The following is a 23,344-nucleotide window of genomic DNA, read 5'->3' on the forward strand; positions in this document are numbered from 1 at the left end:
TCCCATTGCTAACTAGCATGCAAACTGGAAATCCTAATACTTAAATAACTGCTTCATTGTTTTTTAAATGACTAAATCATTATCCTTTAACGTTATGATTCTAAACAACTCCGACACCTGTATTTGCCATCACGCAGTTGTCTTAGGGTAAAATTTTCAGAAGTACTTAAGTGACTTAGGAGCTTAAGGAGCTCTATCGACTTTTGAGACTTTGTCTCAAGTGTCTAAATCACTCTTGAAAATGGGACTTAGCCTCCTAAGTCACTAGGCACCTTTGAATTTTTACCCTTAGTAATCAAACAAACAAGTCACCAGTAAAGGACTGAGAACTGCATCTTGTAAAATAGGGGTGCATGACCACAGAAACCAGTGGTTAAGGGGTGCTTATTAGCGTCTTGCCAGGAGCATTAGGGCTATGCTTGATTTGTGTATATATTTACATTGACATTTTAAACAAAAGTGAATGTACATGACCCTAATATTTTGTTGTACTCCAAGCCTTCCTGAAACACACTAGAATATACTTGATATGAGAGTTCATCTGCACTTAATCAGCTTTGTTGTTTCATCCTACAGTTAACTAGGAGTGGGTAGCCAGGTGAAATGTTGTATGACCCTGTGGGCTGGAATTTGGCCCCTGGATTACATGTTGTGCATCCCTGCTGTTGTTTTAAAAAACAAAAAACCTCCCCTGGATGGTGTGTATGTGATAAATCTTGCCTCACAGAATGTTCCTGAGTGGGGTATAATTAGCTTTTAGGTTTTTCATAGAACCCTGTTCTTTTTAAAAACTGAATATTTTATGTAGGGGGCATTTAGTGGCTGGAAAGTGATTTTGAATGTTGACCAAACCAAGGAAGCAGGATTCAAACGTCTTCTTCAATCAGGAGGAGCAAAGGTATGTGACTTAAAAAAAATTCCATTCAAGAAATTACTTTAAGATCATCTTAATAGACACTGATGTTTTGTTTGGTTGGTGGTTGTCGTTGATGTAACGGTAGTACCAAGAGGCCCTGTTGTGCTAGGGACTGTAAATGCAAGTAGGAAGAGGCAGTCCTTGACACAAATTACTTATTATCTAAATAGACAAGGCAGACAAAGGAAGTTGTGATGTTCCCCTTTAGAGGTGGGGAACTGAGGCACAGAGAGTACGTAACTTTCCCAAGCTCTCACAGGAAGTCTGTGGCAGTGATGGGATTTGAACCTAGAGCTTCTGGGTCCCAGTCTGTTGCCCTAACAAGATGAGCATCCTTCCTCTCATTGGAATGTAAATTATTTTGTAGAATGAGGCTATACTCGGTACCCAGTTTTCTGATGACATACTGTGGATGTGATGGAGATTAGTGAGTCCATAATCTGTAAAACATGTACACAATTGCCAAGATAAATACAAAAATAAAAAGGACTTTCTGCTGTGTTTAAATCTGTAGGTACTGCCAGGTCATTCTCTACTTCTCTATAAAGAAGCTACTCACCTTTTTGCTGACTTCAGTAAACTGAAGCCAGATGATGCCAGAGTTAATGTACTGGAGGCTGCTGCCCAAGGAGTGAACTGCTTGAAACCAGAATACATTGCTGACTACCTCATACAGGTGTGCATATTAGGGGTATTATGTACCATTTGTTTGCTTTGAAGAAAACAGTCCACATCTAGATCATCAAATATATGTAAATAATGTTTATTAAAGTACACTGCTTCACCCATTGATTCATTGAATGAAAACTATTCTATGTAGGGAGGGCAGAGAGCTGCTTGGCATTTGCTTGTAATGAAACAGACTTTTGATATCAATATTCCAATTTTAGACCTTTATAGCTGGTTTGCCCATAATTCTGATCATAAGATCTAATGTTAATATTCTTGTGCTGAGTTTCCAATTCTGGCCACTAAAGAATGACAGAAGTTTGTTTCAGTGTTGGAACTGGATATATAGCATTGTTTTAGCTAGATGGTTTTTAGAATACACTAAATTATGTGTGCGTGACCTTGAGATTTACATGGGATGCATTTTGCATCAGGATTCTGATAAATTTTTGATAATTCCATGCCAAACCAGAAAAGTTTTAAAACTATCTCAATGTGTCAGAATCAGGATATGTTTAATAACTCCTTCATATGGTGTCCCAGAATGACTACTCTTTTTTAATTTTAGTTGGCTGCTACAGGAGGGTTAATCAGAATATTTTTTCTAATACTGTCTAGCTAAACAAATAGATTTGAGTAAAACACTTTCTTCTTTTGAAGGAGCTTCCTCCTCCCATGGAGGGTTACTGTCTGCCAGAAGCTGTTTCTTATCTTCAAAATAGCAAAGAACTGGGAATTGGATTATCTCAGAAGAGAAAAGCACCTGGAGAAACAAGCAAAGTCAAACGATCCAGAATACACTGAGGGGATTCTCCATTTTTAATTCTTGTATTTTAAATTTCTATTTATGAATATTTTGCCAATCTCAATGCTGAAAAAATTAAAAGCTTTTTTATTTTAATTTTGAATGTAATGTACTTTAAAGTTTCCTTGTGTTTAGTTTGCTGTAATATTAGTTGGAAAGATTGCTTTACTCTATTATTGGCACCTAATGACACCATCCACATTTGTACAAGAAAATATTTTGTCTACTTAATATTTTGATCACTGAGGCTTTCAGTTCACTTAGGGACATCAGCCTATAATAAAAACTAAGAATTTTGGGGGTCTTTTCTTTACTTTGAAGTCAAGATAGTATCAGTTAGTAAGGATGCTGCTGGGTTTGCCATAGGATGATAGAATCTTATATATGCATGAGCATCCCCACCAATCTATATATATTTTTGGAAGGGTAAGGGAAGAAGCAGATGTGGGAAAGGAAAGATAACATTTTCTAAATTCATTGTGAAGAGGGAGTGCACACCGAGACTGTAATAAAACACTGCTATACAATCTTTAATCTGGGAATCTCAGAGCACTTTACAAATGTTAATTAATTATTGCAACAAACCTGTGTGGTAGGTAACTAGTAATACCCCAGTTTCACAGAGAAGGAGGAGAGCTGATACAGGGATGAAGTTACTCCATTGAGTTCCAACTTAAGTCTGTGATAGAGCTGGAAATGCGGGAGTTCTAACTACTGATATTTCATTAGCAGGGTGTCTCTGTACCATATACAGAAGTGGGTATTTCACCCTGGGATCTGTCTGGGTAGCAGAGCCTGTCCACCTAGAAACTAGAGAGGAGTCCCTTTCTAATAATTGTCTAACAGCTTACACTTAAGAGACAGTGGCAGAGAGACACACACACAAGGATGTGGGCTGGCTGAGAGAATGTAAATTGATTGTTTTGTTCCTGTAACAAATTAGATAAGATGAAAGCCTGTTTCACTCTAAACTGAGACTGAATATGCAGGTGGGCTGTTTGTTTTAAAATATTTTTTCTCTAATGTTTTTTCTTCCAACTGCTAAATACTTTAAGGAGGATGTTGGTCAATGTCACAGGTTCCTGAAGGGAGGAGCCACAACTACCTAAAACCCAGACAGACCTGCAGAGTGATAAGCGGTTAGCTAAATGTCTAAATGTGAAAAAATCAGATTCCACCCCAACCCAGATTAAGGCAAAAGACCCAACAACAGAGAAGAGTGCTGTCAGAGACAAGACAGGAGAGAGGTGCAGCTAGTCCTTTAACCAGGACAGGCGATTTTAAAAATAATAGCTTCTCTCTCTAGTGTCACAGTGAGCATAAGATCAGAAATCAGGCAGATAGCAGGCACTGGGTGCAATTTCTGTTGTCGCCCAAGTTACCCCTCTGACTCTTCATTGCTGTTAACTCACATTTAGCCAAGACTGTTCTATTGCACATCTTGGTCCAATATATTTAATCTTTTCATGCAGTCTTATAAGTGAGATGCTGTACTACAGTCTTGCATGGCTGTAACAAAACTTACATTAAAAAAATACAACTAGTTGAAACCTGGCTGAAAATGTTAAAATAGGTCTATATATTAATCAAAGCTTAGCAGAGGAAGTAGGTGATAAGTACTTACACATTTGAGAAGTATAATGGAATTGCTGATGTTGGTAAAAGAGAACATTATCAGCTGTTACCAATATGTTAGCACTAAAGACTCTACAACTTTGAAAATATTAGTGATGCTGGTGTTAGCAGCTACCGCATCCTGTCGATTACACAAAAAAGCTGAGATTGCATTTTTAAGGTGAGCACTGGATTCAATATTCATTTAGGGAATTGACTATCATAAGAAAGCACATGCCTTGACATTTGGAATGATACACAAAATAAAAAGCCAAGACGCTATGGGGAATTGTGATGTTTCAAGACCAATAAGATGTGGACTTTCCCCAAAGAGCTGACAATTGCAGGACCTGATTCTGACAGTTTACTCAAATTTACAATCAAACTCTAAGTTAAGACAAGAGGATGAGCAGAGAGACTGCATGAAAGGGACACTTCAGCTGTGCTGCTTGGGTGGAGTAAGTGGGGGAATGAGAGAGGAGGTAAAGTGAGAACTTAATTAGACTGGTCCATGAGGGTAAGAATGATGCAGAAGGCAGTGAAAAAACTGGAAGAGCTGAATATGGCTACCGTCAGAGCAACAAACCCCACATATACCATTAAAAATGTGTCTGTAAAAGTTAAGGGAGACCAGACTGGGGAGGAATTTACAATAGTTAAGATGAAGGACAAGGGCCTGAATGACACTTTTTGTGGTGGGAACAGAGAAGAATGGATGGATTCTGGAAATGTAAGGAAAAACCAGCAGGGTTTAGTGGCAACAGCAATGTGAGGGAAGGAATACAAAAATGAAACCAAGATTGTGTGCCCATTGAATAGGGAGCTAATAGAGAAGAGTCGGGGGGAAAGCTGAGTTCAGTTTTTGTCCGAGTTGAGTTACCTGCAAGACACTAGAGTGGATGTTCCAGATGCAAAGATATTTCTGATTTCCGTGTGTAAGGTACTGGAATGGCAATGGAAGGTACTACCTGGAGACAACATGTACTAGGAGAATAGGAGAGGGCCAGTGAAAGCTCTAAGGCATGTTGACAGAGGAAGAAAGTCTAAAGGATCTGTCAGAAAGGTGAGGTAAGAGAAGCAAGTGCCGTGGGATCTGAACTGCATTTAGTGCTCCTAAAAGATGCTGGTCTAAGCAGCTGAAGTTGTCTCTCTCGACAGAAATGGGGCACCATGGGGTCTTTGATCTGAAGCCAGGACCTCTAGTTGAAAGTCTCATGTCTCGTTTTTGCTTGATCTCAAACACCAACAATAGTGGTCTAACTGGCACTGCAGTCACTAACTTATTTTACATACCACCTATGAAATGGTTACAAGGGCAGATTTGAACCAGTGACTGGTTCCAGCAGTCATGGGTTAAGAGGGAATGTCCTCTCATGGATCCTTAATTGGTTAAAAGACAGGAAACAAAGGGTAGGAATAAATTGTCAGTTTTCAGAATGGAGAGATAAAAAGTGGGATTCTCCCAAGGATCTGTACTGGAAGCAGTGCTGTTCAACATATTTATAAATGATCCAGAAAAAGTGGTAAATAGTGAGGTGGCAAAGTTTTCAGATGATGCAAAATCACTCGACCGTTCAGTCCAAAGTAGACTGCGAAGAGTTACAAAGGGATCTCACAAAACTGGGTGACTGGGCAACAAAATAGCAGATGACATTCAACGTTGTTAAATGCAAAGTAATGCACATTGGAAAACATAATCCCAACTACATATACAAAATGATGGGGGTCTAAATTAGTTGTTACCGCTCAAAAAAAAAAAAAAAAAAAAAAAAAAATCTTGGCATCCTTGTGAATTGTTCTCTGAAAACATTTGCTCCATGTCCAGCGGCAGTCAAAAAAGCTAACAAGATTAGGTATAGTTAATAAGATAAATTTATTGTCACTATATAAATCCATGGTACACCCACACCTTGAATACTGCATGCAGTTCTGGTCCCACCCCCTCAAAAAAATAATTAGAAATGGAAAAAGTACAGAGAAGGGCAACAAAAATGATCATAGGTATGGAACAGCTTCCATATGAGAAAAGCTTAAAAAGACGGGTTATTCAGCTTGGAAAAGAGACTAAGGGGGGGATATGCTTTAGGTCTATAAAATCATGAATGGTGTGCAGAAAGTGAATAAGGAAGTGTTATTTACTCCTTCTCATAATACAAGAACCTGGGGGCCTCCCAACGAAATTAATAGGCAGCAGGTGTAAAACAAACTACAGGAAGCACTTCTTCACACAATGCACAGTCAACCTGTGGAAATCAGGGGATGTTGTGAAGACTAAAACGATAACTGGGTTCAAAAAAGAATTTGTCAAGTTCATAGGTAAGTCCATCAATGGCTCTTACTCAAGTGGTCAGGGATGCAACCCCATGCTCTGGTTGTCCGTAAGCCTCAAACTGCCAGATACTTTGACTAGACAATGGGATGTTCTGGACATTCCCTTTTGAAGCATCTGGCATTGGCCACTGTCAGAAGGCAGGATATTGGGCTAGATGGACCACTGGTCTGATGTGGTAAGGCTGTTGTAATGGTTTAAGGTTTCCACATTCCACTTTCGCACAATGCAATTTTAGAATTACAGGAATGTAATATCTGAGGTATTTACATGGCCTCCAACATAAGATTATCTGAGTGCCTCACAAGCTTCAAAGGTAGTTATTCTCACAACACCCTTATGAGATAGTACTTCCTTATTATCCCCATTTTAGAATCAGGAAACTGAGGCACAGAGAGATTGACCTGTTCAAAATCACACAGGAAGTCTATGGCAGAGCAGGAAATTAAACCCAGGTCTTCCAACTCACAGGCTTATGTCTTAACCACTAGACCATCCTTCCTCACAACAATACTGCACACTTTTGAAACGTGAGTTTTAAAATGTGATAAAACAGAAAAAAATCACTTAAGTGAGTGAAATCTAGTAAATCCTTTGCCTAACTCTTAACCTGTGCACATAATTTTTTAATTACAATATCAGAATCAACTACGGTAAAGGTGTCCTAACCAATACTGCTGGACAGGCTATTTAACAAGATAAACAGGCTTGAGGAAGTAAAATCAACCTGAAAACAGAAGTCACTACTGTAAAAGATAAAATAAATTTTATTTTCTTTAGCTTTCTTCAGAGGAACTGTCACAAAATACTTTACAGCGTTGGATATGGTAGTTCTAACACATGGATAAAAGACAAGAGGTGTGCATGCTACATGTTTAGAAGCTGAGTCATATGCAGAAGCTGTAATTAGCAAACCATAGTAAAATTCACTGACAAAATTATTGCCCAATGTACTAACTTCTTTAGGATTATAAAATATATAGTATAAGGGCCACCATCAATCTTCTAGTACAAACTGCGGGATCCATATGGGGAGTCACAGAACCAGGTCAGATTGTGATTCTACTTCAATTTAAAAAAAAAAAAGTTCTGTTGTACCAAGCCATCACCAGCCACAATTTTTTCCAGACAGCTGGTAGACGTCAAACTGTGTTAGACGTTATAGTAGCTATTTGTCTGTTTTTCTCCTTTTCACCATTGTTTAGACTGGAATTAGAAACACTAAATTGCTGCGGCTTGATGTTCCAATGTATGATATTTGAAAGCAAGTTCAATATCAACTTTTTGTGCACCAAGATGTCCTCTTAAAATTCTTTGCAAAGCACCCTCCCATATCTTTAAAGATTTTCCTAACATCTGGCTACATCACTGTGTCCAAAAGCATAAGTTTGGCGTTTGAACTAGCAAACTACTAGTTACTGCCTCACTCTGCTTTATAGCTATCTATTACTAACTACTTCCCTGTCTTGACCACTCTTCCTTCTATCTTGCTGTAGTAACTAAATGCAAAAGAAATGGGTTACTGTTCCTTAAATAACAGTGTGAAATCTGTTTGCTTAGCATACTTCAGCAGAAACAGCACTATGCCAGTTAAGCCACTGTCCTGATTAGGAGGGCTTGCAGAAACAGAGTCTGCTGGAGGGTATAATTTTTGCTTCATTAATTGCTTTCAAAATGGGTGAAGTATAAAGTAGAAGACTTCAACAAGTTCAGCTTGTTAAGTAGCCATAAGAGAAGAAGAAAACAACACAGACTTCAAAAGAGAAGTCCCAACCCAAGCTCTAATGGATCTGAATCTGATGTCAAAGGAGCGTAAATCAGGAGTAACTCCACTAATGTCAATGAAGTTACACAAGAATGAAATCAGAGTCAGGCATCTGTTGTATATGCCAGCAGTACGTTAGTTCTCCAGCATGCTCCTGTAAATGACAAGCTGCTTTTACAGTTTTAATCTGATCTGGACAAGTCTGGTGTTTTCTGCAGCCCAGCATCTCCCAACATACTGGACATCTGGGCTGTTCTGTAGCTTGTGGAGGCAAATCAGTGTTTTGGCACCACAAAATCTGACCACAGCACCTCTGCTCCTGTTTGCTGCCAAATTCTCTGCCTCCCGGAGCAGCAGACAGTGGTGGTTTCTTTTGCTTCGGCCCTCACACATTCTATTTTAACTTTTCCGCCCCATTTATGGGTAGTGGGGAGCAGTGTTATCCCTCCTCAGTATTCCTTCTCCTCCCCAAGCCAGTTAAACCCACAGAGGTTTAACTCTCCCTGAGCCTGTCCCATACAGGCATGGCAGAGCAGCCAAGAAAGCATTGGGTCAAATCCAAGCAGGGCTGCATATACGAGGCAGCCTTCTCAGCTCACAGATAGCAAGTTGTGTCCAGCCTGCACCCAGGCTTCCATCCCTAACTCCATTAGGTCCCAGGGCTACAAGTCAGACAGGCAAGTGGGGTCCCCCATCCACTGACGCAGCTGTGAATTCAAAGGGGGCGGGGAGGGAATGGATGAGGAATCCCAGTGCAGAGCAGGGATAGGCATCAAATGCAAGGAGGACCCGGCCATTCAGAGCGTAAGTCTCAATGGATCCTTGCTGAACAAAGAGGGGAGGCTTGTAGTGCCACAAGTCCTTCTCCCCCCCCCCGGCCCCCCAATCATGAAGTGGGTCCCTAGTGCCCTGAGGAAAGAAGCAGGGCTTCTAATCAGCCCCCCTTCCTCCCACGACAATGAGTTCATTCCTCTCCCCTTCCCAGGGGGAATGGGAGCCGGCAGGGAGGATTCAGAGACAGATCCCAACAGAAGGTAGGCCACAAAAGGCCTCACCAAGGCTGCAGCAGAGTTTCTACGCTCCCAAAGTGCACAAAAAAGGTTAAAAACCAATCTAAAAAGGCTAAACAGGGAAGGAAAAGGCCCAAGAAATCCAGGAGTCCTGGGACGACTCCTCCACTGAGGAAGGTCAGCTGTCTGGCTCTGAAACCTGAGCAGGTTCCTGAGAATAAGCCTCAAAATCCTCCCATAGAGTGCTGGGGAGCTCACTCAGAGACCCCTGGGTCTGCGGAATGAGGAGAAAAAGACTCAAGACATAAGCCTCCTAGAGCTGAAAACGGTCAAGCTAGCTCTGCAAAGGTTCCAGCCCACCACACTACAGTCACATGTACAAACAACCAAAGGGGAACAAGGAGTCCGGCACTACATGCAGAAACAATGGAAATAATGAGATGGGTGGAACAGTTCCTCCTCTCCCTCAGAGCAATCCACATCAAAGGGGACAAGCCAAAAACAGCCTGGCTCAGCAGGCACAGGGTCAACTCCTCCAATTGGTGCCTGAATCAGAAAGTTTTTAATCTCGTCATTAAGACATTGGGCCTCCCTTCAACTGACCTCTTTGCTAATTGTACAAAGGTAAAGAGACCAAAATACTTCACAAGGAAGGCAGATCCCAAGTACATGGAGACACAGGCCTTATTGCACAGTTAGCCGCAGAGCCTACTTTGCACGTTTCCACCCTTTCTACTACTGGGGAAAGTGGTCCAGAAAATGAAACAAGAACAGGTGATGTTAATATTGATAACTTCTCATTGCCTGAGGAGACCTTGGTTCTCCGACCTGATGGAGCTGAAACTGGAGTACCCTCTCCTGCTTCCATGGAGACTGGACATCCTCTCGCAAGGTCCTCTTCTTAATCCAGACCCAAAACGGCTTCAACTGACAGAGAGGTCTCAATCTGTCCTCCATAGTCATTGCTTTCATCTAGGAGAGTATCAACACTAAAAACATACTCCTCAATCTAGCCCAGAATCAACAACTGGTGCCAAGACTATAATGCAAATCCCAAGCATTCCAACCATTCTGGACTTTCTCCAAGAAGGCATAGAAAGAGGCCTTCAGGCCAGTACCATTACATGTCAGGTGTCTGCTCTTAGTAGATTGCTGTTCACACGATCCTTGGGCTCTCGGGCAGACAATCCACAGATTAGCTGGTCTGGCTAATCAAGCAATCTGATTAGCCAGACCAGCAGCCAAGCCACTCTTCCCAAAATGGGACCTTCTGCTAGTTTTGAGGGCTCTGACAAGCTATCCCTCCGAGCCTCTGACTTATTTATTTATCCATTAAGACTTGTTTCTTAGCAGCTGTCACGTCCGCCAGGTGAGCATTGAAACTGGCAGCCTTATCTATACTGGAGCCTTACTGTGTGTTCCACAAGGACAAAGGTGATGTTTAGGACACCAGAATCCTCTCTTTGTAAGGTAAATTCCTCCGTCCACACTTCCTAAGAAGTTGTGTTTCCTTCATTCTGTCCAAAACCACAATATCCAACTGAAAAGGTGTGGTCCACCTTAGAGGTGAGAAGAGCATGGAATATCTATCTCAAGTATACCGAATCTACGCTTGGGTTCCCTATTCGTATCCTTCCACCCAAAATGCCAGGGAATTAGAACTTCCACGTCCTCCATCGCTAGGTGGATTAGATTATGTATTGTGGAAGCCTGCAGATCAACCAGAAGCCTTTGTCCCAGGGGATCAAGGGGCACTCCACGAGATCCTTAGCAAACTCATGGGCAGTACAAGCAAGCGTGTCCTCTTTGGAAATTTGCAAAGTGGCCACTTGATCTACCGCTAACAACTTCATTAAGCACTATAAGGTGGACCTTCTATCTTCTGCAGAGGCTTTCTTTGGGAGGAAGGTGCTGCAGGCAGTGGTTAAGAAATATTACAGATTTTGAGTGAGCTCACACACTTCCTTGCTACCAAATTTTTATTTCATAACTCTCCCTACCCCCGTTCACTGCTTGCTATTTCCCAGATGTCCAGAATTGTGGGAGACTGCACTGCAGAACAGAATATTTCTTACTGATAATTTCCTTTCTGCTAGTAGTCTCCCACAATCCTACCCCACCAGATGGCTCATGAGTCAGTCAGATATTAAACGGAATCATTACCATTTGATCATCTTCTTAGGTCTAATGTACATAGTTATTTTGTTATCTCTGGAATGTTTGTTAATAATATGTTATGCAGATTTCACATCTTGGGAATAACTCATCTGGCAGCAAGCAGGAGCAGAGAGGCATGGCCAGACCATGTAATGCCAAAACACTGATCCATTTCTGTGAGCCTCAGAGAGAGAACAGCTCAGATATCCAGAATTGTGGGAGATGCTGCTAGCACAAAGGAAATTATCGAAGAAATTTTCTGATGAGAGTCACATTTTCTGAAAGAGATGCAGGATCAGGAATTTGGGTTTCAGTTTAAAAATAAAACACATGAAGATACTTTAACCAATGAAGACTGCAATATACACATGAATTCATGAAGATGGGACAAGGTCATGACTCGATTTCTTTGCTATCACAATTGAACAAGTAAGAAAATATAACATCAAAGAATAAAAGACAGGAAATAAAGAACAGGAAGAAATTATCAAGTCTGCACAAAAACAGAAACTAATAAGGGCATGCCACGGCGATTACTGGTAAGAATGGTGGTATACGTTTGTAAGCTGAAAACTGAGTGAATAGCATGGTGGCAAAAACTGCTGTCAATGTACAATTATTAGGTTTGCCATCACTAGGGAGGATGGTGAATGCTAGAAGAAACTAACAAACTTTATAATTGGGCAAGACAAAGGCAGATACAATTCAACGGAAACAAATGCAATGTAATGAATATTGGAAAGAATTTTAACCATTCATACACACTGATGAGTTCTGAATTAGTTGTTATCTCTCAAGGAGACGACGTAGGCATCACCATGGACAGCTCGATGAAGACCTCTGCTCAATGTGCAGTTGCAGTCAAGAAAGCGAGTAAGTTGTTAGGCTGCATTAAAGAGAGAATATGGAAAAATATTATGGCATATATTTTTCTCACAGGTCTTCATGCTGAACACTGCTCTGTTTTCATCACCCTATCAAAAGATATCACAGAAAGACAAAAGGAAAAACCGATCAGATGTAGCGGAAAGATTTTCATACCTGGAGGGATTGCAAGAGTAGGATTATTGAGTTTTGAAATGAGAAAAGAAATAAGAGATGAGATAAAGATCTGAGACTCTAACTGAAAAGCAGATAGTCATCGTAAAGCAGTGCTGCTATTTATCAAGGGAAAAAAGGACACTCATTGAAAGGTCATTTTTAACTCAGTCTCTAATCTGTAGAACTCATTGCTTCATGTAGAATATCTGTTGTTACACTAGCTAGGATAAAAAAAGCTGGAAAGGTTATTGCTCATGCTTCAGGACTCACTGGTCAGCTACGGAGAAGAATCTCCCCTGAAATATCTGATACAATCTGTTGGAGCATGACAATAACTACTATACTCATGCGGAGAGGGAAAATAATGATTGAGAGAACTCAGATGTTTAACAGCTCATTTTTGGGTGCTGTGATGATAAAACACCAGCAGAAAGGGAGGTGATGGCAGTAGCAGAGGAGCCAGGTAGTGACAGCCAACCTTCATCCCTCTTTCTCTCCAGTTCAACACCCCCAAGAGACAGAGGGCATCTGCTTGGGGAAACTGGGGCCTGCTGCATGCCCCCACCATGACCACCTGGTCTCCCAACACACATGGGCACCATCAGCAAGAGCACTGAAGGTAGACCTTTAAATCCCCAACATCAAAGGAGACAGAACTTCAAGAGTCTTTTTGTGTCAGTTATATTTCTTCACATCTGCTCCTTGGGCTCCAAGTCCTCCAGCTGCAGTTACTTGACAAGTTATGTTTGAACAACAGTAAATATCCTTATTCTTACATCCTACCTGGTCAGTAGCATACTTCCTGCTCTCCTCCTGCCAACCCTTACCTCCATCATTCTTCTCATCCCCAATGGCTGTATGTTTTGCACCTGCCCTCCCATCACCCTCCCCCCATTACTATTTCACAGACACCTTCCCAACAACAGAAGCACAATAAATAACCACGTTTATTACTTTTATTGCCTTTGTCCTCCCTTCTCTTGTCTCCTCCTATTCTTATGTCCTCTTGTCTTAAATCAGTTTGTAAGCTTTTCAGGGTAGGAGCTAGGCCTTCTTATGTGTTTCCACAGTACCTAACATAAATGGGCATTTGGATATTACTGCAATATACATAAGTGGAAGAAAGAACAATAATGGAAGAAAAAGGAGGGGGGAAGAAGAGCACCTCCTGCTATAAGCAACCAACTCTCATTATGAGTAAATTCTCTGTGAATTCAGTTGTATTAGTGAACATTCCTAGTTCACATTTAAATAAAAATTTAAAGACTGAAAATTGTAAAAGATGGGTATTAAACAACAATGTGAACAGAAGTTTATTTCCATCATAGGGTTTATAAAATGACAAAACTGATTTTAAATATATTCCATGCAAAAACAAAACAACTTATGTTAATACAATGTTAGGGTTGCATAGTTAATTACACAAAATCAGGAAATGCCAATTAAAGGTTGAATGCACAACCTTAACTATGCCCCTTGAACGTATGGATTATAAGTTTGTAGTTACATGATCCCATAATACTTAAATATAATAGAATGTATATTACATTTCATAGATATAAGCTTCCCCTAAAGTAGTATTAAACTACTGTACTGAAAACTAATCCAGATGTCTTCTTTTATTATAACTGAAACAACCAATAGCATTGGACTAATTCATTTGTATACTCTGCACACTATAGCACCTTCCATCAAATGGTCTCAAAGCACTTTACAAAGGATGAATTAAGCCTCACAACACCCCTGTGAGGTAGGGAAATATGACCTGTTTTACAGCTAGGGAAACTGAGACAGAGTGAAGTTAAATTATTTGCCCAAGGTTCCACAGCACGTCAGTGAAAGAACTGAGAATAGAACCCAGATTTGCTTCCCAGACTTGTGCCTTAACTACTTTCGACCAGTCTTCCTCTTGTGTTCTTGTTTTTAGACCAGATCTTCCATGTCAATATTCCTAGATGTGCCACTCTTTTTCTGAGGATTTAATACTTTGGTACACTACCTTGAATATCCATATTCTAGTTAGGTAGCCTACTGAAACTTCACTAAGCTTGATATATAGTGTATTGTACCTGAGCAATTGCATATAAAAGTTTAATCAACATATTAGAAATTGCTTCATGAAAAAAGGAAATACACATGGATATCTTCAGAACAATTTGGATCAGTGTCACAATTTTTATCTAAGTCATTGGAGGGGGCAAATTATTTTTGTTTTAATTAGATCTTACACTATTATTTTATTGTTTCATTCAAGATAAATGAATCTTGCAACTTGGCACTATCCTAATTTACTGAAAACAGGTGTGGTAGTTTAGAGACTTGATTATAAGATGTGTACAGATGGCCATTCCACAACCTCCCCAAAGGCCATTTTCCAATATGTATTTTTTTGCATTCTGAGGCTTCCCCCCACTATTGATTTTCAAACTTTCTTTGCTTCAATTTAAAATCTTAAGATGCATGTCACCTTTGACCAATAAGGACTGCTCCTCTTCATTGCTGTAGCATTCTTCCTCCAACACAACCTCCTCCTCCTATCCTGTACACAACACTTTAACCATTACTTACAGGCCTTATTTTTGTGTTCCCTACCCTTTTCAAATTGTTCCTGTACCATTGTGTCTGAAACCAAACACACGACAGATATCTTAGTGCTTGAGAAGCAAAGTTACTTCCTTAATAAGCAGTACCTCTTTTCTATCCAAACTAACACTGGAGATACAAATTATATATAATTTGTATCAGAGTGGTGTCTTGTGCTCTATTCTGATATCTGCTATAAACTGAATATCCTTCTCTCCCTACCTAAAGCTGACCCAAACTAACACCTCCCCTTCTAAACTTGGATCCTTGATTTTTAACTTCTACTTACATTTTCCTTGAGAGTTTTTACTCAACTCTACACAGAACAAAATGTTTTTCAGTTTTTACTATCAAGTGACTATTGTGCCAGACACAGCTGTTTTAGATTACTGAAATTTTACCAGCATGTTTTCTACCACCATCTCATTTAAACTCTGATTCAGAAAACCCCTCCCCCCACACACAGAGCTTAGAATGAAAATGCCCATACCTAGTCTTACCTTAGAAGTCTATTTAGGAAAAACTGAGACTGAGCATCCTGCAGTTAGCTAGACTTACAACAGGTCACAAGAGAATGAAGATGCTTCTTTTGTGCTCAGAACAAAAACAAAACAAAAAAAGGCCAAAGACACCTGGTTTTAAAAGTATTTGTTTCAGCAGGATTATCATACATATCAAGCAGAGAGGTGTATTTTCTGAAGTACATTTCTTTGAATAGCTCACACTACTGAGGAGGTAAAGGGATGTAGCTATTGAGAGTGTAATTAGCAGCATATTTATGTTACCTGAAATTGTGTTAAGTCAAGGAAAGATTTAGCTGCTATCGAGTTTTGGCACTTAGGCAAAGAGTCATAACTATAGAATTCCTCTGTGTGTCTACGAGATGCTGACTTTCATAGCAAGAGTAAGTAAACTCCCCTCCAGGAGTCTTGCCTTCTTTGTTGCTGTCAAATTTAGAGCAGACTAAGGAAATCAGATGGGTTAAAAATTTCAGCATATGGAAGTGTAGTAGCTTCCACGAACAAAAGGCCACGCATTCAGATATGAAATGAGCACCCATGAAGTCAGAGAACCCTAGAGAAGACTTAAATGAATGATTTAAAAATAGATTTTTAAAAAAGTTAAGGACACTTATCCTTGACAAGTTTGATAAAGCCAGCTACAAAAAATAGTTTAAACTAGTGGAAATCAAATACCATACATGGCAACTATGTAGCTATTGCTTCCTCATTACTTTTGGATTGAGACTAAGCAAGACCAGTCTAGAGTAACAGAGTTGAGTTAAATAGCAACTCTGTTCTACCTCTCTGATGCAATTAATTAGCATAGATGCCAATATTCCTGTAGCTGAGGTTCTGGAAATCCCATTTTGGAGAAAGCCCCAGGAAATAGTATAAGCACATTCTCCCTCCCCACACTCCCCCAAAGTTTTTCGTGATTTTATCATTAACCTTAAAAGTTAGGCTGCCATCAAAAATTCAAATCCAGAATATTCCCTTGTGCACCAGTTTTAGTGTAATTGGATGCTCTGTTATACTAGTGGCTTTTTAATTGTGTGTCATCTCTCTTCTACATAAGACATGCATTGAGGTATATACTCTTTTACATCATAAGTCTGCATGTTAGCCACAGGAGTGTTAAAACAAGTAGTCACTTAAAATTGCATTGAACTAGAAACCACTGACTGATATTTTCACTATACTTCTGCTGTAAAGGTGAGAGTTTTCTTCATTTTAAAAAAAGGCTTCAAAGCTCATGCATAATTTTTAATTTATCAGCATGTTTAATTAAAGTGGAATATAGCAGCCATATAAACCTGAACCTCATTTCAGACAGTCATTGTACTTTTAGGTCATTTTTACATCTGCAAGGAGTGTGATTCAAAATAGTATGTTTTATTATAATAAGGTGCTAAATAGCATCCTTAACAATAAAATAAACTTACGTGCCTTAATTTGGATTTTGTTAAACTCCCTAAATGCATTGCTTAATCAGAAAAGTCCCTACAAAAATTCCAGATGCCTTGTTTTGTGAAGATATTCTAGCAAGAACTTAGAATGACATGTATTGTGTTTAAGTATGACTTTTCACGAATAGTCTTAAAGACCTCTTTCCATCCACTGAATAGGGAGTAGCAAACTCCAAAGAAGGGGAGCCACCTTTAAGGGGAAGACCGAATACATTATTTCTGTCCTTTCAGTCTATGGACACTGCTGAGAATGCCACTTTGGGCTAAAAACAGATGGTGATTTGAATTAGATACTATCCAGAGGCCTCAGTCTAGCTACCACACTATATGAAGGCTATGTAGTCCCAAACATTGCCATGAGCTGTTAACTCTGGCTCTTCTAATCTGGGATTTGAACTTAACGACTGCATACCTCCATTATCTGTCCCAAAGCTATCCAGTTATCCTCCATTTATTTAAATGCTGCATGGTATAGTCTAGGACTACAGGTAAAGATACATTTGACTCCAGGATCCATGTATATTTCCACTTTATTAGATTTATTAATGTTACAGGTTTTCTTGCACTGCCAAAACCATGCCTGAGAATTCAAATAAAGGTACAATGGACAGCCTCATCTACCCATCATACAGTATATTAAAAACTTGATTCATGTGCATTAACAACTCCAATATCCTTTAAATGTGAGAACAAAGTTGGGATTTAGTATTTCAGGTTTCTACCATGTCATAGAGTGACACCTCCCTTTACCACAAATAGGACAATCTTAAACTTTTAGTGACATAAACCAACATATGTTTTGTTGGCAGAGATATTCTTTCAGGGAAGATACATGACTCAGAGTCCAACGGTATCAATGTAAGTCTACTTTCAGTGGTTCTGATTCTCAAAATGAACCTTCAGGTTTTTAAATTTGTCTTTTGATCAGTCTACCTATTCACAGCTGCTAGTTTGGAAATTTTACTGACAAAGTTAACTCTGCAAGGGCTTTAAGGCCAGTTCTATTCCAAGCATATTGTGAGAATCAGGGGAAAGCCCTGATCCCACTGAAGTCAACAGCAAGATTCTTACCGACTTCAAAGGAATCAGACTTTAAAGCATCAGCAATTAAATCAAACAAAACCAACCATGTAATGTCTGTGTGAGCCACCAAGCCTGGTCTCCTATAGGTGAAGTACTGCCACATCAGAAAGATTGTTTTGTTATTGGCAAGTATGAAGTGGACAAGGGAATAAGTCTGCAGCCCCTCCTTTTGGCATTCACATTTACAGGAAGAAACCTAGATTTGGAAAGAGGTGCTCACTCAACATACTAAAAACAAAACTAAATGAAGCAAGGGGAAAGACAGATGGTATGCCCCGGGAGAATTTGGGTGGTTGTCAGATTCTTTTCATTGTATAGAAGCAACTGGGTATTATTTATCCTATACCTCTAGCATACAAATGCCATTTTATTTATCTCCACTAAATTAAGTCAATAGAGCTGGCCAAAAATTGAACAAAGCTGTCACTCCTTCCATTGTCACTAGGCTTCCTGCAGTTGAGAAAATGCCATTTAAAGTGAGGATTTCTGCCTGGAACAGTTTGCAAGCTCACAAGGTGATCAGAAGGAGCCATAACAAATGAAATCTCATTAGGTTTGAGGTTATCCTTCCTTCAGAGTCTTATATCAGCTTACCCATATAAGATAGGATTGGTTGGAGACAGCTTGGAGACAGCTGTTACTTTCGCCACAAGAGAAAAACTTATCTTGAGGTTAATATTATTACTGCCCTGTATACTGCATGTATTTTTTGAAACTATGTTCTGAAGACTAGAGTGGGAGCACATGCTTCTGCTGTGTGCCAAATCAAAGCCTACTGAAGTCCTAGTGCCTCAGAGAAAGAGAAGCAACCCAATTATGAAAACCAAGATAAACTCATCACAATTAACACATTTTTACTTGAGTATACTGCAATTTTATACCAGAAACAGAGAAGGCATTTTTTGAAGAAGAAGAAAATGCTTAAACACAACTGTGAAAATGGCTAATGCAAACAGCCCAATTAATCCCCACCCCACACACCCTCCAATTTTGTATTGGAATGAGTTTTGTTTTGCGGTTACCTCAGTACAGCTCTATCTAAATAGGTAAACAAACTACAGCTCTGTACTATACTTTGATAGTTTTTGAAAGTGGTATGCTCCAAAGTCTCTAGTAGGCTATGGTACACATGAAAGGATTCCTCAGGATGGGACACCAGACAGGTTTCTCATTAAGGTCACTTAAATCTTTGTTATTTATAGCAAATCAGAACCAAATGGCTGACTTCTTCAGGATTTCTGAAAGGTACCCAGTAGAGAAGCTGGTTTCAGATGGCCACTAAAACAGTTGTAACCTTCTTTTCCAGAAGTTGTGATCCACATGGTGTCCACAATGAGTGCAGCAAGTCTGAGGTAGTCAACCCTTACGAAGGCTCAGTATCTGAACATAAAAAGATTTTGAAATGACCACTGACTGTAGATACTTTTTCAGAGTAATTAAAGAACACTGATGAATCTTGTTCAACCATTTACATTAATTTCCCCCAAATCCAATGGAGAAGAAAGTTGCAACACATTATGCTTCCATAGTGCGAGAGCAATCACTTATGTCAAAGTAGTCTGCACTTGCCGCAGCAGATCCAGCAGAAATAAGATGGCATGTTCATCATAGTCGTTAGCTGTAGTTTAGTTACCTTAGGAGGGTTACCAAAAAAGCATTCCTTAATTGTAATGTGTATGCAGCTCTACTGATCCCCAAGCACAGCATATTGGTTGTCTAGCTGAAGTTTAAGTGCCTGGTTTTTTGAGACCTCATCCCTACCTCTATTTTTGTGTTTTACTACTTCAAAGCTCTTCTCCATTTCTTTATCCCTAAGGGAAAATAAATGTAGTCAGTAATTGTCTTATTCACTAGCTTCTGAATTGTGAAATTCCTAGCCAATTTCCACCCCAAAACCAACAAAATTAGAAAGTTACACTATAAATGCAGAATAGAGGGAGTGGGTTGGATTCCACAGGATATCCATGCATTCCCCAAGAGAACAGAAGGTTGCATAGACTATTTCCAGAGTAAAGCTCTTGCCCTTTCTGTGCTATTTGTTCAGATTACATTGTTGACTTCATTTCCAAAAAAACATTCCAATATGGTATACTGTATAACGCAATACATATGGGTTAACACTTTCAAATCATGCTATAGCATCTCTCTCAAAGGCGATAGAAAATAGGGGTCCATGCCCCTCCCAGTGAGGTCTGAACATTGCAACATGAAACCTAAGAGTCATGTAGAAGATATGGAAAGAGTTGTGCTGCAGTTAGTATGTTACTCAAGTATAATTCAGAATGTCTCATGCTGGTCTTTAAGATTAACCCTAAGCTCATATCCTAGAAAAGCCAAGACATCTTTGATAACACTGCTTGTTCAAGTGGCAAACACCAAACTAAACCAGAAAGAAAGCTTATGCTACTGTGCTGTATCAATCAATGCCACATCAAGAGGTGATAACAGCAGATGAGTTAGAGGTCTATTTAACCCTTCAGCAGCGAAGGAGTCTATGGGAGGGATAGGAAACTCAGGCAATGTCAATTTGGAGTCTCCTTAAAGTCATTCAGGGGCATGACATTGCCCTCCAAACTCATGGTTAATGTAATAACTGCAGAAACACTGTGTCTACAATATTCCTCCCTTTGCTCCACACAACCCCTTTTGAAGTTGCCCATGATAACACAGCTCTGCTCAAGCAGCATGTTGCTATTGCTTCCCAGCTGACAGCTGCCACAGAGCACTGATTAATGTGGAAAGGAACTCGATATTGTCAAGATCAGCAGTGTTTTATTTAGGGAAATCCCTGAATGTAGGGACTAGGTGGCCAAGGAGAGTGGTAATCACCTAGTCTGGCTCTCTCCTCATTGAGAGAAGTCCCACTCCTCAGACCTTTGAGCTGCATTGGGATGGGGTGGGGATCTCCATAAAGACAGGGGAATGATAAAATTTAGACCCCAACCCCATCAAATAATCATTTCTGTTATTTACAGACCTCTGTGGAAAGATCATGATCTGACACCAAATAAGGAGTTATGCCTCTGATGGGAAAGCATTTTAAATAGGCATCTTAGAGGAACGGATTAAATATACTTACTTTCGGCTATCTACATGCTTGGCAGTGGATTGCAATGATGGAAACTGTGTATCACTATAGATTTCTGGTGGTCCTTGTGGTGCTTTCCGTGTTCTGGTCTCCCTAGCACCAGGCGGTCGGTATACACCACTGGATTGCACTGGTTCCGGGGTTTCTGTAACTAAGAGTTTATTAGCAGAGTTTTAGACAAACAAAAAAAGTGTATAGCCTTATTTTTAAACTCTGGCTTTGGGCTCTATTTTGTTATTTGCTTCCAATGGTCAGATATTCTAATCTAAGAGTTGATCTAATACAGAAGATCTTAGTTTCAGATCATTAGTGAGAGTGTTCAAGATTATCCAACTAATGACTAGACCTTTTTAAATTAAAGTGCAGTTTTAGAACAGCACCACAGAGTCATAGGTGGTGAAAGCCACTAGACAGGACTTGAGTGTAATTGCTAACATTTGTGATTACTAGCTAAATTTTAAGTTGTTGTATTCCCCATATTCTCCAAAAATTTAGTTCAATGAAACTGCCTATGGCCTCAAAGCAGACTGAAGTATTTGCTAACAAATAATGAAATGTAATCTACTGTAAACTTGTAAAAGAGGGAAGAATACATCTGCATGACATTGCTAGTGGGGAGGGATAGCTCAGTGGTTTGAGCATTGGCCTGCTAAACCCAGGGTTGTGAGTTCAATCCTTGAGGGGGCCTTTTAGGATCTGGGGGGAAAATTGGGGATTGGTCCTGCTTTGAGCAGGGGGGGTTGGACTAGATGACCTCCTGAGGTCCCTTCCAACCCTGATATTCTATGATTCTAAGTGACCCACCCTCATTAAGTTTAACTAGATTTTCCAATTCCAAGTGCTCTTACATCCCACTGTAAGGATCTTAAGAGTTTTAAAATTTTCCTGATAACCAAAAGCAGGGTTTATTATAAGATCAGCAGTCATAAAATAAAAGCATAATTTAGCTTTTTGTATTTAAGATGCTATTTAGTAATGTATTTGTAATTGTTTAATAGTTTTTAGATGCAGTCATTTTCCAACCTTTCAGCTGTTCTGTAGTTTATCAGGGCCCTAGGAGAAACAGCATCAATGAAGCAGGGATATCAGATTAAGGGTTGAGTTACACATTTATGTTAATAAAACTGAGCTTGAGTTAGGTACTCCTACTACCTTTAAATCCACAGCAACTCTGCTGGTTACACTCAGTGATGACTATCTTGCCACTTTTAAGTATGTTTGTGTCTTCTGGTAAAGCCTTCTTAATCTATTCAAGCTATACTTAAAGGCTCAAGGGAACTGGTTGCTCTCCACATTGAGACAGCTACATGGTTTTGGCTTAAAACTTCTGATGGAAGTGTTGCAAAAGATCTGACTGAGTCAAACAGGAGTTTGTCCTCCTCTAGTCATCTGCCTCTCTTTGCATGCCTCCATCTGAAGTTTGCTTAAATACCTGGGTACATGCCAAAGAAGAGCATTATAGGTTTTAATTTACAGAATTTCTAAACTCAGACTGAATCCTTTATAATGAGCATTGGTTCTGCCGTGCATAGTTGGCAACTGTCACACAGTCCAGTAGGTTGCTTGTCCAAACTGAGTTTGGATTATGAATTGCAACCGCAGTGGTGATTTACACATGGAAGGACGAAAAGGAAAGCTGGCTCAGAAAGAAGCAATAGTTTCCTTCTGCATCCCTTCATAGTTCTACCACATTTATAGCACTACATTCAGGATTCTGCTTGTACAGAAAAGCAAGAAGCTGTCAAAAGTTGAGACAAGGCAGTGCCAATGGCAACTCATATCTTCCACCCCATCTCAAGTGAGAAGTGCGTTGAGAAAGCAAGAGAATATTTATGATAGATTTGTTAGTGGAGACAGCAAATTAAGTCATTTTGGACAGAGACTACATTTAAAGTCTTTCCCCCAACCAAAACATCAGACGACTATCCTTTCACCACGATATAATCGAGAAGAGTGAAGGACTGTAGATGTTTATATAGATATACTAGTTATTGAATCTTGTTTGAGAATCATTACATTACATGTCAGATAATGACTACAAACATTTCTGCTCATCTACTATGTGATTATGAATTATCATGGCAGTATGGGGGGGAAGAGGGGGAGATCAAATGAGGAAACTTAGCTTAAAGTTTGCAAACTATACCAACTGTATGTTATTTTCTCCCATACCACTCCTGAAAGGTATTTAATTTAGTCTATATTCTACTGGGAAGTTAGATTAGCTATATTTACAAAGGTGTATCGTAAGATACGAGTTTAAAACTGATCTACACTTCAGTTTTTGGAGACCCTATTAATGACCCAACACCCAA

General features: G+C 39.7%; 2 protein-coding genes across 10 annotated transcripts in view; one reads left to right on the forward strand and one right to left on the reverse strand.

Annotated features, from left to right (window-relative positions):
* The window catches only part of TOPBP1 (DNA topoisomerase II binding protein 1), a 47,572-nt gene extending 44,322 nt beyond the window's left edge, over positions 1 to 3,250 (forward strand). For 2 of the 5 annotated variants that reach the window (XM_074945535.1, XM_074945534.1), the window contains 3 exons: positions 809 to 898; positions 1,431 to 1,592; positions 2,246 to 3,248. In XM_074945535.1, the coding sequence (XP_074801636.1) occupies positions 809 to 898; positions 1,431 to 1,592; positions 2,246 to 2,389 (396 nt within the window). In that variant the 3' untranslated portion in view covers positions 2,390 to 3,248. Of the gene's footprint in view, positions 1 to 808; positions 899 to 1,430; positions 1,593 to 2,245 lie in introns of all 5 variants that reach the window. The other 3 variants (XM_074945533.1, XM_074945531.1, XM_074945532.1) reach the window with 3 other exon arrangements.
* Positions 1 to 23,344, reverse strand: part of CDV3 (CDV3 homolog) — a 70,759-nt gene that overhangs the window by 39,192 nt on the left and 8,223 nt on the right. The window contains exons 4-5 of one of the 5 annotated variants that reach the window (XM_074945544.1): positions 21,021 to 21,180; positions 7,091 to 12,151 (exon numbers count right to left, since the gene is read on the reverse strand). In XM_074945544.1, coding sequence (XP_074801645.1) covers positions 12,127 to 12,151; positions 21,021 to 21,180 — 185 coding nt within the window. In that variant the 3' untranslated portion in view covers positions 7,091 to 12,126. The other 4 variants (XM_074945546.1, XM_074945547.1, XM_074945548.1 and 1 more) reach the window with 4 other exon arrangements.

This window comes from Natator depressus, chromosome 2 (assembly GCF_965152275.1).
Source record: "Natator depressus isolate rNatDep1 chromosome 2, rNatDep2.hap1, whole genome shotgun sequence".
Classification (NCBI taxonomy): domain Eukaryota; kingdom Metazoa; phylum Chordata; order Testudines; family Cheloniidae; genus Natator; species Natator depressus.